Below are 17,413 nucleotides of genomic sequence, written 5' to 3'. Positions count from 1 at the left end.
AGTTGTTGATTGGACGAAAGACCATAACGGAAGAAAAAAATAAGCAGAAGAAAAATAATACAGCAACAGCTGAATGTGTCAGGATGAGAACAGGGGAGCTCACCATGTGCGCACGGCCGAGGAATGGCATATTTAATGAAACTAATTTGATGTAGTTCAGTAGGTGTTTGTGTATTTTTTAATAAACACTTAATTAAAAGAAGTCCGACCTAGTGCTCGCAAACATGAGGACTAGGATAGTAGGATGGGTAACCCATAGTTTTCGTGTGCACACTGTATATCGATAAAGTATGGGACTTCTGTAGGAGAAATTACCACAGTGAACGCTGCCAAGTCATATCCGCTGACGGCAAAGCTCTGTGATCACCAAATTATGGGTGTGTTTAGGTCACTTTGTATTTTTAGAAAGAAATTTTCAATATTTGAAATATTAAATATAGACTAATTATAAAACTAATTACTGATCTCATCTGTAAACTACGAGGCGAATCTAATGAGCCTAATTAAATTATTATTAGAGCATATTTATTGTAGCATTACTATAGCAATTGTCTAATCACATCATAATTAGGCTCATTAGATTCGTCTCGCGATTTACAGTCCATTTATGTAATACGATTTATTTTTTGACTACATTTAATACACCATACAAGCAATTTATAAAAATTTTGCATTTTGCGTTTAGGAATCTAAACAAGACCTATATACACTTTCCATCATATGTTGCATGAATTTTGAAGTATAAACCTTTTCGTACTTCAGTCTACATGGCATCAACAGTTAAATTTGTGCCTCTCTTTTGGGCGCGTTTAGTTCCCAAAAATTTTCATCTCGAAATTTGTGCCTCTTTTGGACACGTGTATGATTACTAAATGTAGTTAAACAACAAAAATAATTGCACAGTTTGGATATGCACGGCGAGATGAATCTTTGGAGCCTAATTAGTGCATGATTAGCCATAAGTGCTACAGTAACCCACTTGTGCTAATGATGCGGTCAAAGGCCTCAAAAGATTCGTCTCGCGATTTCCAGGTGAGTTCTGAAATTAGTTTTTTAATTAGTGTCCGAAAAATCCTCCCGATATCTAGCCAAACTATTGATTTGACAACTAAAAATTTTTGGTTCGGGAACTAAACGCGCACTACCCAGAAAGCTTGAGACGATTTAATAGTTGCAAGGACTTTGCAACGGCTACGTAGCTATGTTCACACCAAACTGCTCGGTTCCGAAAACTGAGGCAAAATAATGAGGCTGGGCGAGCACGGAATCAATGTATCACGATTCATGAGGGTCAAAAAAAAAATAGAGACGACAACTGCCCCCTTCGTGTTTTTGCAAAGCTCTAGTCTCAAATCCTCTCTTTACACCATCTGTACACCACATGAACAGTACCACGCCAACTGCGGCATTAGCTATAGCTCACATTCGAATTCAAGTGCGTGTAGATATTGGTGTGATCATCCGGTGATGAACCAGGTGAGCTCTGCGGCAACTTGCTAGGAGAACCAAAAGGTTGGATAGCTGATACTCGCCGTCACCGTGTCGTATATAATCACCTCAGCTCGAGTCCGCTTGACGGTCCTCCGAACTGGACTATGTGATGTGCTCTGTGTGCATTTTCATCAGGTGCTCGGTTAGCTGCTCTTCCAGGTCTTCTTCCTTGCTGCTCCTGCTCACGGTCGTTCTCCCACTGCTCGTGACCATGACCACTACATTTTTGTAGCTTGCAAGCTCATTTGCAACCACCACGTCCATACCATACTTTTTCAGAGCCATCTCCGCCTTCTTTAGAAGAATGTTTGGATCGGTCTCGAGCTGCAGTGTCCAGGTATTAGGAACAATTGGTAAGGTGGATTTGGAGATAGGAAGGCTGAAGAGTTGGTGAAGAAGAAATGTAGAACTAACCTTGAATGATACACAAAATGCTGAAGGAGCCCAATTTTTTCTGAGGATGAAAAGCATCTTAGGGACTTGGTTGAGTTGCATGTTCAAAGGGCCAACTGCTGACTCGATTTTATGTTTAGCCTGTGAAAATATGTGTCAGGGAGGAATAGGAAATGGAACCTTGCAAAGGTGTCAACAATTTGAATATCTAACTGAAAGTTTCATCAACTGTCCTCTCAACAAGCATTAGCGACCAAGTACAAATGCAATGCCATCATAGGCACATAAATCTGCCATCATGACTGCTCCAGCTAGTGTGGGGTGTGCTTGTCGGAGAATAGTCCTCTTCGTGCATGTATCTGTCCAGGTTCAAAGTGTCTAGGTGCAGAGTCTTTAGTTAGCAGATGCAGATCTTCAGCTAGCAGTTAAGACGAATAATAGGCAACTTTTCAAAGTCTCAAGCGATTTTTATAGCAGAAGAATCATATTATGCTTATGTTTCCTGGATTTCAAGTTTCCAAAGTCATGACAGAGTCCTAAAATTTAATGATGAAGCACACTGCAGGACTACACAAATAAGCAAGGACGCAGTTTCTACAGAGCTTTTTCAATAAATAAAAATTGTTTCTGTGAGCCAAGCAGCTTGTTAAACCTTTCGTACAAATGGAGGAAGCAAAATAACATCTATTGCTACCTAAGATGTGCAATGATAACGCCAGTCTATAATCCTAATGGTGTGATCATCTGATGTGCACTGCTGCTTCAGATGTAATCCTGCTGTGCTCCAAGGGCAACCATGAGTGGTTTTCTCGAATATGATAAACACATGAATACATTTTCTGAAGATAGAACCTACCATACTTTCCCATGGAACATAGAAGTCAGAAACTGCAGCAGCAAGAAAGAACATTCCATGGTGCCGCAAGCAATTCATAGAAGTGGCTACCATCTGTAGTAACTGTTTGAAACAGGAAAAGGACAAACATGTTAGATTTAATGTTAGTAAAATATCATGCACACACAGGTAAGCTTTTAATGTCTGAAACAAAATAAGTACAATAACTGCTAACACAAATGACTATTGAGATTGCTTTATCACAAAAATTTACCCAAACTATCTTTTTCCCAGCTTAAACTATGCTCAAATCTTGAACAGTACTCCAACCGATAAACAAGTAGGGTACACAATGTAGTATGGCCAGCAACAGTAGAAATGTGACACGGACACTATATGGACTGGAAACTGACCCTGGTAGGAAACAGGTACTCGAAAATGTAGTATGTACCTGAAGGTATTCGAAAATTGTAGCGAAGGGAAGTTTCAGAAGCAGGCCTTCACCAATCGCCTGAAAACATGAATACAAGACAGCCATGGCACCATATCAACCTGATTTGAAGCTAAAGCATCGGAAGAGAAAGCAGCATGCAGATAGGGGTGCGGTAATACCTTGTGATAATTGCTAATAGCTGCCTTGACCACAGTGGAATGAGATTGGGGAACTGAGACGCATAACAAAGATACAAACAGATGTTTCAATTCACTAGTCGAATACAGAATTCATTTAAAGATTACTTGTAACTACTGTAAAAGAATGAGGTGACAAGGCTGAACATTTATGAAAGGAGATAAACTAAGGGTCTATTTTGATCCACCAGCTAATTGGTAAGTAGCTAATTTTTAGCTGGATGGATCCGAACCGGCTCAGCTAATTCGCAGCTGATTTTTATTTACTATCCAGCTAGCTGGTCCAACCCAGCTAATTCTAGCTAGCCAGCTAATGAACTGGGTGGATCAAACAGACCCTAAGTAGGCAAGTGGCAAAAGCCATACAGTTATGGGGCCAAATTGGTCTGACAAGACAAATTTGGTTCAGTTAGCATGATAGGTCAGTTAGCATGATATACATAATTCAGGAAACAGTCCCCTAACCTTGGATCTCTGAGTCTTCACCAAGCTCAAAAAGATCGAGAAACGAATCCTCTGGAAGAAATCTACAGTAAGGCTGCTTGCTCCCACTGCAAAGAAGTGTCTGTGTCACTCACACTTCCAGACGTTCTGGTGTTCAGAACTGAAATAAGAACAGCCTGCAGCTAGCTACACAATGCCCCATGTCCTAGTGGTAAGTGGTAATGAGAACTTCAAATAACCAGCCTACGAAATCACAAACTAAGTTCCAGGTACCACAGCGACGAAGAGAAATTGTTAAGACTAGAAGTGCTCACCGGCGATAGATGAAGATGACAGCATAGCCCGCCTTGAGAAAATACCTGAATTTTACCACAGACAGTTGTGAACAACAAGCAGGGCGGTGACATAAAAGGAATAGGGCGAGGTATGTCGGCGTACTCGGTGGCGGCCGCCCCCCGCTGGCCAGAGGCGAAGTTGTCGATGTAGCGCACGCAGCGCTGCTCCAGGGGCACCGTGGTGCCGCCGGAGGTGATGCAAATCACCCTGGAGCCTCCGGCAGGCCCGCCTGCACCGTCAGGAGCGGCCAATCAAAATCTAGGTTGAGCCGGACCGGGCCGCGGCGGGAGTAGACCAACCGGAGGGATGAGATCATGAGAGCAAGGGGAGAAGTGAGGGATTGGGGGGCCCACTTGCCTGCGGAGCGGCGGACGACGAAGTTGGCCACGCTGGCGGCGACGCGGTCGCGCTCGCGGAGCGGCGGCGCGCCGCGGAAGAAGGACTCCGCCGCCTCCTCGCTCCGGCGCGCCGCGGCCTCGGCGTCCGCCGCGATGCTTGGATCCACGGCCATGGCTTCAGCTCACTTACGATCCTTCCTTAGAATAGATTCTGTGCGGATTTTTGTGAGAAAAATGAGCGTGAGAGTGATGGGGCTGCATTAAATAAGAGGAAGAATAGGATTCTTTGCATCCATTATCTTTGACAAAATTAGCTGTGGACGCCGTTCAAAGTTAGCTATCCCTACAAACCACTAAAAAATTGACATCTTTGCCGGGAGAACATTGGATCTATTCGGTTTTAATAGAAAACCATAGGAATTTACATTCTTATCCTTGCCTCTCTTTACCTGCACTGTACCGACTCACTGGAGCGCCGCCATCCGCTCTGTCTTCTCCGACCCCTGCAGATCGAGCCGTCCTCCCCCTTCTCCCTCGCGTCCACGTGCGCCTCACGGCCAAGGCCCCTCCCTCCTGTGCCTGTACTCGGGCCGCCGTGCGCGAGGACGCCGGCTCGCCAAGTCGCAGGTTAGCCCTTCAGCCCCTCCCTGCGCAGGGAGCGCCGGCGACGCCGCAGGCGGACTCGTCCGCCCATAATCGCGTGCCGGAGAGCGCCGTCCAGGCCGCAAGCAGTCCGTCCCTCCCTTGGTGCTGCGCAGGGAACGCCGGACGGTTTGGTCCGTCTGCTCAGTAGCGGGGAGGGGAGGGGGCGTCGCCGGGGCAGTGCGCCGCCTTGCAGCACTGCAGGCCCGGGAGGGGGCGCCGCCGCTGGTTTGCAGGCCGCGAGGGGAGTTGCGCCGCCGCTGCCCGCTGGTTCTCGAATCGCGAGAGGAAAGAGGGTGTGAGAGACGGAGATTTCTTTTTTATATGGAGACGGAGATATTGGTGTGCGGGAGAGAGGAGCATCTCCGTACTCATAGGCTCATAGCCTCCCAAAATCATACCTGTACTCATATATGTAATTTTTAAGAAAAAAATTTTCAAGACAAATCTATTCATATAATTTTCACATTTGTAAATTCAGCAACTTAAAAATTATTGATGATTTATATTCCTAATATTTGACCCAAATCTTGTCCGAAACGACTTCCTTTACTGATTCGGAGGGAGTACCTATACATAAAACCATGAGAAATTTATCTATGGCACGTCCTCAACTGGTGATTTTGTGCACAATACACTCCATTCTTTGATTTTGTGCACAGCACACTGTGATTTTGTATTTTTATCTCCAACACACCGCAGCACATAAAAGGACATCTTTACCCTTGCAAAAACTGGGCTCACTCGTCAGCTATCTCCCTCTCCTCCTTCCTCCTTCCCCTCTGAACAAGGCGCGGCGCGGCGGGGCTTCGGCAGGAGCGGTGCGCGGCGAGGCAGGCGAGGTGAGCACGACGCTCGGCGAGGCAGGCCCCTAGCGGCCTCCAGCGAGCCGCAGGGGCGCACCGCCCCTCCTCTGCTCCCTCTCCCTGCGAGGCATGCCGGCCTTGGAGCTCGCCGGGGCTGCGGGTGGGGCGACGCCCCCTTCCACCCTCTCCCTCGCCGGCGGCGGACGGCCGCCCAGGGCGTCGGCAAAGCTCGGCGCGGCGTGCAGGGGCCCGCGAGCTCCTCGTCCTCCCCGACCTACAGGGGCCCTCTCCGCAGCGCCGGCGAGCGCATGGGCACAAGCGCATCACCCCTCCTCTGCTCCCTCGCGCGCCGGCCGCCGGAGCAAGAGCTCGCGCGCGCGCCGGCCTCGGTGGCGAAGCAGGGAGGCCCGCGGCCGCCGGAGCTCCAGCTCCCCACTTGGAGCTGGCCCGCGCGCCGACTGCCGGGCGGAGCTGGAGCAGGCGAGCCGGTGCAGCTCCTGATCTTGCCCTCCCCGCAGTGGCCAGCGGCGTGGATCTGCCTCCTCCCAGTTCCTCCCCTTCCCATGGCGGATCCGCGGGCGGCGGCGGTGGACAGAGCCGCTTCGGCTGCTCCGCCGCGCCCGGAGCAGGGGCAGCCCGGTGGCGCGGGCCGCAACAGCTCCGCCCGCCGGCGGCTCCTTTGGCGCCAAGCCCGGTGCGGATCCGCCCTGAGCTCGAGCTCCCCGGCGACGCATCGCGGCTCGGCTCCGGTGGCGGCTCTCTCTCTTTCTATCTGCCTTGCTGACGGGGGAGAGGGAGAGAGCTGACGGGTGGGCCCAGTTTTTTAAAGGGCAATGAAGACTTTTTATGTGCTGCGGTGTGTTGGAGATAAAAATACAAAATCACAGTGTGTTGTGCACAAAATCAAAGAATGGAGTGTGATGTGCTCAAAATCACCATTTGATGATGTGCCACAGACAAATTTCCCTAAAACCATACTCCTTCTATATTATCAAAAACTATTACCAATAACTACTTTTGTATTTTTGATAATAGTTACTGCAGTAGATTACCAAAATCCAATCACAAAAAATAGAATAGAGAGAAAATTCCTTCATTTAGATGAGAGGAAGGTGTGTTTTGAGGATTACCAAAAACTTTTAGTAATAAGAATTGGATTGATAATCTGCTGGAACACCTCCGATCACCAAAACATCAATTTTTTGGTATTGGGAGAAAGATGAGTAATGTGTGGGAGATGCTCTAAGATAGCAGGGGCAAGATCATCATTTCTTATGGTTCTCCAATTAAATAGAATAGCATAAAATTTATTTTTGGCCATCGAACAATTGATTGTGTCCGAATTTGACAATGTAACTCTAAACCAAGCATGCGCAGCCATCCAACTCATAAAATCGTTCATATTTGGCCATTGGACAGTTTTGGTGGTTGATTTTCTTGACGTGCACGCGCGGTCCACCTATCATCACCTCTCTCTCATTTCTTTCTTTTGTCCTCTCCCTCTCCAATCTCCCCAGAACAGCCACTGGCCGCCTTGCTCTCCGCCGCCACAAGCTGTCCGCCCTAGCCTTTCTAGCGCCGGTCACCACCACGCCATCGTCGACCGTGCGGAGCCGTCGCACTACCGGATTTCCCCCATTTGTCGTGTGCCAAAGGCACATGGCGAAGGCCCTTTAGCACACGGCAAAGACGTTCGCCGTGCGCGGCCCACGGCGACCACGCGACGGCGACCAGCCCCGACAGCAAGGACACGGAGCTTTACTTTGTCCTTCCTCAAAAGCTTTTTTCAGAAAACCTTCCACCTTCTGAACGAATTCATCCGTCCAATCACGTTTACCGAACCAGCCCGTGTACATCCACTCATGGTCATCCATCCTAACTTTAGCAAATTACCGAGACATATAAATCAACTGCATCTACACGATATCTATCATGCTCTAATGGGTGAAGATAGGTCCTAATCCCACCCGAGTATGTGTAGATGGGGTTAGTTTCCATGCTCTACTCCTATCCGAGACAAATTTCGGCAGCACCTCCCCGCTGTTCTCCGAATACACGTCCTGACAAGGAGATTGTGTATTCGGAGAACAACAGGGAGGCGATGCCGAAAGTGTCTCGGATCGAAGCAGACCATGCAAACTAAACCCATCTACACATACTCGGGCTGTCCAAAAAACGTGGGTAATTCGAAATAGATACGATCATACATATGCAAAGATATGCATATTTCCAATCGTATCTCTTTCGAACAGGAGACGTCTAACTAGATTTCGACATCTACAAATAATATAATACGGATTCATAGTCGAATATGCCTCTCACCTAGCTGTGATGGAGGAAGGAGGCGGGAACCAAGTGGCGGTGGTGATGGATTCCTGAAAAAAAATATAGTGTTAGAGAACAATTTTACCAGCACCTCACCTGGCACAATGAGGTTCCCAAAACCAACGGCACGGTAACAATCACGATTCCAAAAATAATGTTCCAACAATCACTACAATTATAGTAAATTTGAATTTTGCCTCAGATATGTTGCATTCCATTTGACCTTGAGCTTGAAGGAAAAGAAACATCACAGGTAGATGGAAAAAGGGGTTTATAGCAGTCATGAAATCATGTGAGACACCCAGCCCAATCATCTTATGATCACAACTAAGTTGTTGTTTGGGCATGGATGTCTCACATGGTTTGAAGACGACCATAACAAATTTATGTATACAACAGAAGATCAAGGTCATCATATGATACCCAGCAAAAAAACTGAGTACAAATAGATATCTTCACAGGCATTGACATAAAATCATTTGACATGACTACAAAGAACTAAAATCACAAACATTAGTTTATGCCTCAGATATTTTGCATTTCATATGACCTTGAGCTTGAAGTACATAAACAACACAAATAGTGGGAAAAAGGTGCTCATGGCAGTCATGAAACTGTGAGACACACCCAGCCCAATCATCTTATCATCACAACTGAGTTATTGCTTGGGTATGGATGTGTCCCACGGTTCGATGGCAACCATAACAAGTTCAACTATATGAAATAAGCTCAAGGTCAACATATGTTACCCAGTGTGAAAATTGGGTACAAATTGATATCTTCATAGGCATTGGCATAAAATCATTTGACATGTCTACAAATAACTAAAAGCGCAGGCATTTATCACTAATTTATATCTATATTTGTTTCAAAAGTATGTCTAATGAACTAATATCACTATTATTCTAAAACTAATTTCATATCATCACAATCTACTAGAAAAAAATAATGGCACTCACCAGGTGCACACGGAGCACGACCGGGGTGGACGCCGCGGGAGACATGCGCCGGTGGGCAGCGGGGTCTCCTCGGACGCCGGCGCGGTGTCCTCCTCCTTCACGGACGCCGGCGCGGTGCCCTCCTCTCCTTGGACGCCGGCGCACACGGCCCTCCTCCTCCTCCTCCTCTCCCTGTCCCTGTCCCACTCCTCCTCTGCGTCCTCCTCCTCGCCCGAAGACCGCGGCGGCGGTGAGCCCACGACTTGGGGGCGCGGAGCGGGGCGGCCTCGGGGGCGCCGGTGTAGACAGGGTCGGGCCGGTCGGGGCGGGGTCGGGCCTGAGCAGGCCGAGCGCGCGGCCGCGGTGGCGGCCGGACTGGGCGCGCGGAGGAGGATGGGGCGGCGGCGGACGGCGGAGGCGGGGGCGGGGGCGGCGCGGGGGCGGCCTCGGGGCGGGTTGGCCCGGAGCAGGCCGGGCGTGGCGGCGGTGCCGGCCGGCCTCGGCGCGCCCACGAGGCAGGGGCGGTGGATGGCGGGTGGCACGCCGAGGGGGAGGGAGTGCCACGGGAGGCGCGCCGAGGAGGGAGCGGAGCGGGAGGCGCGCCGAGGGGGAAGCCGGAGGTGGGGGCGGGGGCGGTGGTGGACGGCGGCGGCGACGGGGGCGGCGGCGGAAGGCGGCGGCGGGGTAGGCTCTTGACCTAGGCGGCGGGATTGGGGGTAGTACTGTGACGCACAGGTTGGGAGCGGCCGCGGGCTGGTGCGGTTAAGTCCTGACGCACGAGTTCGCCGTGTGCCAAGATCGGGGACAAACGGCGAAGCCAGACTTCGCTGTGTGCCAGATCTGCTGTGTGTTTCAGTCTAGGCACACGGCGAATAAATTTTCAGTGATTTAATGTGCACGATTTGATAATGAACTTTTCAAAAAAAACTAAATCTAAACACTAATATTTTTTATATGACCTCAATAAGTTTGATGAGTTTTTTAACTAATTCCATTCTATTGTTTCATGTCATTATTAATCACATTTTACTTATGCCAATTATAAAAGTTTATTTGGAATTAAAACATTAAAAATACCAAATGGACCCGAAAAAAATTGAAATTTCAACATGAAGCAATCATTATCGCATATTGTCTATAGAAAACGTTTGAACGTCAAACTCAAAATTTTCTATCATGACATGTACAAATCTAGCCTCTTCTTCTTCTTCTCTCTGAAACTTCTTCGGGAAACTCTCAATTTGTAAGCATCGTCGTGACATAATATTCGTATCGTGCTCAAATTTTTACCATACATTCCACGTATGATAGCATGAAGTTCTGGCAAAAATCATAATTTTCTGACGTCGTTCTAATTTTACATAATTTAAACACTATTTGCCACCACGATCGTCGTAATGTTTCAGTACCACAATCTTTGAAATTTTTGTTTCAAATACTAGTTACGGATTTACACTACAGTCAATATCATGAAAATCATTTTTACGATTTTTTTTCTATTATTTAATGCACTTATCATTAATAATCGATTTATACGACATAAATCATCTAAATGATATAAATTAGTTAAATATACCTAACAATTCTACAAAAATATCACATTCAAACATAGAATAGCAAACAATATATGGACAATGTACAAAAATTGTTGGAGGAAAATTTCAAACATTTTAAATAAATTTGCCGTGTGCTGAAGGGTGGCACACGGCAAGGGTATCTGTTCGCCGTGTGCCAGAGGCTAGGCACACGACAAAGGGAGCTCTTCGCCGTGTGCCTCTCTGGGCACACGGCGAACGCTGACGGCCGTCACTGCCGCGGTGAAGAAGGATCTCCATCACACACCGTGACGGCACTGGACGACATGAGCACGTGACAGGCATGTGCTGAGCCTTCGACGTGTGTCCCATAGGCGGCACACGGCAAAGCTTAGTGTTTGCCGTGTGTCTTGGGTTGGCACACGGCGAAGAGAGTAGTTTGCCGTGTGTTTTCTCTTTGCCGTGTGTTTCCTTCGAGGCACACGGCAACTAGTCTATTTGCCGTGTGCCCGAAAAAAGCACACGGCAAAGATTTTGACACACAGCATATTCACGTTTTTCGGTAGTGTCGTCAGCTCCTTCCCCAACCTCTATGCCAACCCGCCGTACTCCCCTATGACCTTCGCACTCGGCTGGCCCCTAGCCCCAGCTGAGGCACACCCCCAGGCCCCAGCCGCGGGAGATCGAGGAGGATGTAAGGGAGTTGTGGGCGCGGCCGATTTGAAGATACTGTAATTTGGCCAGCGGGTTTGCTCGACTCGGTTCGTGCTTGGCCCTGCAACCGATGCTTTGGCACTGGTCCTTCCTCTCCTGCCACCTTCCGCCCCAGTCCATGGCCACCGTGGGGCGCCTCATCCTCATCTCGGGCTCCACATGGTCGCTCTGCCCAGTGTTGCCCCGCCCCGTGGTGTTCAACCCCTCCGTGCCATCGCCGTGTGGTGGACTGGTGGTTCAGCCGGCGGTTCCTGTTCACACCATGCCGGTGGTACGCCGCGAGGCTGAGATGGAGGGCAGGCATGTGGGAGCCATCGACAGTGATAATGCGGGAGGAGGGCGTGGAGGTGGAGGCGACGAGGCCCGCAGACCAGCACATCTTCCGTGGAGCCGGGGCCGACGGTATCATGGACGCAGCGGAGAAGAAAGAGAGAAAAGAAAAAGGAGAGATAAAATAGCGCTGACATGTGAGCTCCATCTCCACATGTCATCAAACTCAGCAAAACCATCCAACAAAATAGCTTGATGACCAAACATGAATAGTTTTGAGAGTTGGGTTACTGGGGATATCTAGTATTGGAGTTGTATTGCCAAATCTGGAAGCAATTGATAGCTCGATGGCCAAAAACGAATTTTATCCAATAGAATAAAATAGTATATGTGATGTCTCCTAGCAAATATTCATAATTTTTTAGTGTCTTTGGGCAAGTACAATATTTTTAGTGGTTCCTAGTAAAGGTCATCTTTTAATGGGGTCCACTGGTAAATTTTGCCATTATCTTGTGAGGAAGAGGTCGAGCTCAAAAGATGATTTGAGATGAAGAATTCTGTGAAAAAAAAAGGAAAATTGATATGAAGAATTCAGCAAATTCGGTGAACAATTTCGAGATGAAGAATTAGTGAACAAAATATTTCGAGGAACAAAAATCTTCCGAACTCGGATCGGGGCTTTGAACCCGACGAATCGAACACGCGTTCCATTCTAAATTCACTCAAAGTTCCTTAGACCCAAACAACTTTCTTCGAGTTGGTCACATTCAGGTAAGCCATTACAAAATCATTCTCTTTTGGTTCTCAACCTACTCGAAGAATACGTGCATTTGCCGGCAAAAAAAGTACACGTGTACTAGCATTACAACCGATTTTGATGTGGTCTGGTTTGTTGGTTACCAAAATATGCGCGATATCAAAGATAGCCATGCCAATCTTTTTGTTTACCAAAATCTTAGCAATTTTAGAATAGGTGGGCTATTTTTTTTAATGCAAAAATTTATAAACTTGCCTATCACTACTAGAGAATTGGTCATTGCCAACGGGCTATCACCGCCGGTTTAACATGAACCGTTGGTGATGAGGTATCACCGTCGGGTCCAGAGTAGGTGGTCGTAGTGGCCGTTGGAACCAAGTTTGTAAAGTAATAGATGCCTAATGTAACATGTAAAGTAGTATATGCTTTCTTTTTTGGCTCCAAGTTTGTCTTCCTCCTTTTGGTTTTGCTTATTCCTTTCTAGGTCTCTCACTTGCATTTTATACTCCATGAGTTTGATTATCTTCAGTTACTCTGAAACTATGTAAGATTAATACTTAACAAATTATTAGGTAACCACTGGCTACTGAATTAAAATTAAGACACAGTCCTTATAAGCGTATGTCCATAATAAAATCAGGATGTGGTGGTGGATAGATATTTCTATACACTGTGGACTTCAAGTGACAATCAGAAATAAGAACCATAGCTAAATCTCTAAAGCTAATAAGGACGGTTAATTGCCATGGGGGTTATTTGCCATGGGCCGATCTGATAATAACGAAGTGCTTTATTTTTTTCAACAGAATAATTCCCAGTTTGTATCCTATAAACTAATATAACGAGTAGCATTTCCTTAGAAATAAACATACTGCATTAATATACTAAACATGGACCTTTAGCATCAGTGTTTCCCTGGTGGTTAAGCCCTAGCCACCATCAACTAGTCCCGATTTGTAATCAGAATTTTGTTATTCCAAATAACTGCAATTGCAACTCAGGGTTGCCCACAGAATTACGTTCCCAATTCATTCAGTCAAATAACTGTACCAGAGGTGTTTCTAACTCGATAGTTGGAAGGAAAATCAGATTAGCGAAGTTACGGCCTCTTGTTGAACCTAGACAGGGAAGGGTCACTGGTTGCACCATATTTTTATAGAAAATGGATAGATCTCCGCAGACTGATCGCAAAGCCTAGTTTTACAGTATACTATCTCAGCTCACAAACTGATCACAAATAAGTTGCACCATATAGTAGATCTTTGATCCTAGCCCCCAGTGTTCTGTTCCTTTTCCATATTACCTTGTTCTGATGGTATACTACTTTGTCAGACGTCATGGATGCATCACGTCTTATTTTGTGGTGTCAGAAAATGCTGCTCTGTGCCGTAAGCTTTTTGAGCAAACCATGCTTCTTTACTCATATGCAGGTATAATGGGGCGATTTTCACGATTCAAGTCTCGTCGTGGGAAACAAGCTGAAGCTGAGAATAATGCGGAGAATGATGATGGAGGGGCCCGTAGTAATAGTGAGGGTGGAGGGGATGGAAGCCCTTATGAGTACTTAAACCTCAACCAAAATGATGAGGTAATTCAGTGTCGCATATATGTGTGCTCTTCTAATTGGTCAATTGTAGGAAATAACTATTCAACATATGTGCAGGCGCCAGCTCAGACTGAGGAAGAGACCACGATATCAGCTGCCAGTAGGGCCAAACGAGGTCGGAACAAGATGCCTAAGGGTCGGTCTCTTATTACCGAGCTCGATGAATTAGGTGAGCCCGTCGCTCCTGTCAAGGTGATGGGGCCATACAAGTCAGCTATTGGGGTGGTGGTGAAGGAAAATGTGCCCATCACGTACAGGTATTGGAATGTGAAGGATAAGACTTGGGTGGTACCGGACTCAATCAAGGAAATATGTTGGGGCAAGTTGAAAGAAAAGTTCATCTTCCCTGAGGATTCAGAGCCATTAGCACGGCGTCGAGCACTGTTTCTCATGGACAACTCTTTCAGATACTTCAAATTTACCTTGAACAAGCATGTGAAGAATGAAACTGAGCCAGATTGGAAGGATTTTCCGAACCAACGACCTTTTTGGGAACAATTTGTCTTGTACAAGAGGTCAGAGGAGGCACAAGCTAGCAGCGCCACAAATTCACAGAATTGTAGGAAAAATGATAAGCCCCATAAGACCGGCTCTCGTGGGTATATTAGAAAAATACCCGAGTGGGAGGAGCAGGCAGAGAGGCTGGTCCATAGTGGTGTTACGCTGCAGACAGATGGGTGGGATCCTCGGGCCGTGAGGTATCTTCTAGCGAGGGGTGCATACTACAATCCTGATGGTTCCCTTGGTTTTCGTGATCGTGATGCTGAGGATCTTGGACGCAAGATTCATGAAGCACACGAGGCTGCTTCCACAGGCGCTTTCGTGCCAGACAGGGAGAACGATGAGCTGACTCGAGCACTTGGATCCAAAGAGCACCCAGGGCGCACACGTGGGACCGACAATGTTCCATGGAGGTTTGCCTTCCCTGAACATTTGGGCACATACAGGAGCCGTGGGAGGAGGAATGCTCAACAACAGGCCGAGTGGCAAAGTCTTTTACAAGCTGTCCGTGAAGAAGTAAATGCAATGAATGAGAAGTTTCGGGCTGAGCTTGTGGAATCACTTTCCCGTGGTGCTCCCTTGGCACTAGGAGAAGCAATGAGAGATGCTGCGCCAGATCTTACAAGTCCACAAGGGTTGGTTCGGAGTAGCTGTGGAAGCACTGTGTTGCCTGAGGAGGATGTTGGAGTCACCTTCCCTGTGGATAAGATCACACAACCAACAACCTGCAAGCTATACATCCATCAGAAGTTCTTTGATATGAAGGTGGCTGTAGGTCAGGGTTGGCCAACCGGCGAAGGGGTGATGCTGCATAATCGCCCTTTACCTGAAGGTTATGCAAAGGTTACCGTTGATTCTCTTGTTAAGAGGAAATACAAAAATGTGGAGTTGGATATCCCCGGTGATGACAGTAGGTTGCTAGGGGATAACATCGGAGGATTTGTGGCGTGGCGGAAACGCTACATAATATTTGAATCAGAATCTGAGTCATCCGATGATGATCCTCGAGAGTCACCGGAGAGGGACCTAGCTCCTTCACCAAAGTCCAACAGAGAATCAAGCCTGCCGTCACCTCAAAGAGAGCTAACTCCTCCTAGCCCTCCAAAAAAAGGCGAACATCATCGAGAACACAGAAAATATCATCTCAGAAGCAATATTCAGAACCGGCAGAAAAGCCAGAGGGACCATGTGAAGGGACGGGCAAGAAACAGGTGAGTGGAAGCATAACAACGCTACTCAAAGAAAAAGGAAAGAAAGTAGAGGAGGACTTCATAGTCCCCAAAGGTGCAATGGACCATTTCTTAAACTTAATGAAACTGCCGCAAACTGGAAATAATCAACCTCCGCTTTCAGACTATGAGCGAACTATGAATATAGAGAGGTGGCGTGAAGGAACCCGAGCTGCACACAAGTTAAATGTAGCTGAACGGGCCGCATTTTGTGAACAAAACAACATGACAGAGTTAGAACTTCTTCAAATTGAGTATGGAGAAGATTGGTGGAAACAACCATTGCCACTACCACCGATTACCTGGCAATTTGAATTGGGGAAAGATCTGGTGGACCCAGAACAAATCCTGAAGCTACCCACAAGAATGCGATAGTTGCATTCTTGGTACAAGATGCAAAAAAGTAAGCTGTTTGGGGCAAGTTATCTTGATGAAGATCTTCATAAGGGGGAAGGCAGAGTATGGGTTGATTTCGAGCACTTGTATCATTTCTACCAACAGGTTGCTCTCGACGTCTCAATTATGACCTTGTGGACTGTGTAAGTATCCTCACTACTGATCATCTGTCGTCATTTATCACTCATTAGCATGTTTAAATTTTCATTATTTTTTTTCTAGAATGGAGTCACACAAATGCAGACGATGTGGGATTAACAATATAGGCTTCTTGGACCCTAGCACCGTACATGAGAACACAGTCAATTTACCAAGTACCGTTGACTACTTGTACAAAGCTTTCCTCTCCATGCAGGATAAAAGATCCATACTTCTTTCATACAATTGCTTGTAAGTTTGTTTTTTAATTCCATATCAAAGTTATTCTCACCACGGTTATTATTAATTTGCTTTGTTGTGTCTTATATACAGTTATCATCATGTCCTACTCGATATCAGCCTTAGTGATAGTCGAATCAAGGTTTCTGACTCACGAAAGAGGCCATTATCACTAATCCAGCCCGTAAAGCAAGTGAATTTATACGATATTTCAATGTCGTGTATCTTATTCATGCAATTTCTCTTTCATAATTTCGCTCATATATAGGGCCTTCGCTAAGTACCGTAAGAAAAGCAAAATTCATAGACCTTTTTGGGGAGACTTCACTGTAGAAGAGGCTAAATACATCCTCAAGCAGCCTCCGGGCAACGATCACTATGGGTTCTATGTAATGCATTACATGCACTGCTACACCGACGATTGCAGAAGCGCCGAAATGGTTGGTATGAAATGGTTAATTGATATATGTTCTTGTGTCTTGAATTATCTAACTTGTCTAATATCTTGTTGTGACATTTTTTTTTCAGAACACTGAGTTGGATTCAGGTGAATTGCTCATGGCGAGCTAGTAGCACTTCAAGAAGAACTAGCCGGATGGCTTGTGGACTACGTGGTGAAGCCATGATCTGAGTACAACATAATCTAGTTGTAATGTCTAGATCGTATCGTTCTTGTCAAGCATTGTAACTAGATTACCGGCGGTGATAGCCCCCCATCACCATCGACATAAATACAACGCCTCCCGAACCGTTGGTGATACTCCTTACGAACCGGCGGTGATGTGGGGTGCTGGAGTAGTGTATATTTTACTATATTCATATTTTGGTAGCTAACCAAGCAATCCCTTA

General features: G+C 46.7%; 1 protein-coding gene across 1 annotated transcript; it reads right to left on the bottom strand.

Moving 5' to 3' along the window:
- Window positions 1–1,260: 1,260 nt before the first annotated feature.
- Window positions 1,261–5,444, bottom strand: LOC120679321 (phosphopantothenate--cysteine ligase 2-like). The gene is made up of 10 exons (XM_039960879.1): window positions 4,917–5,444; window positions 4,487–4,678; window positions 4,232–4,358; window positions 4,108–4,152; window positions 3,815–3,900; window positions 3,332–3,384; window positions 3,171–3,230; window positions 2,741–2,842; window positions 1,906–2,025; window positions 1,261–1,815 (listed from the first exon to the last, which is right to left on the bottom strand). The coding sequence occupies exons 2-10, from the start codon at window positions 4,638–4,640 to the stop codon at window positions 1,594–1,596; spliced, it is 969 nt and encodes a 322-aa protein (XP_039816813.1). The 5' UTR covers window positions 4,641–4,678; window positions 4,917–5,444; the 3' UTR covers window positions 1,261–1,593.
- Window positions 5,445–17,413: the final 11,969 nt, after the last annotated feature.

The sequence above is a fragment of the Panicum virgatum genome, chromosome 6N (assembly GCF_016808335.1).
Source record: "Panicum virgatum strain AP13 chromosome 6N, P.virgatum_v5, whole genome shotgun sequence".
In the NCBI taxonomy this organism is placed as follows: Eukaryota; Viridiplantae; Streptophyta; class Magnoliopsida; order Poales; family Poaceae; genus Panicum; species Panicum virgatum.
The sequence above is the reverse complement of the archived record's forward strand: the minus strand, read 5'-3'. Positions and strand labels throughout refer to the sequence as shown.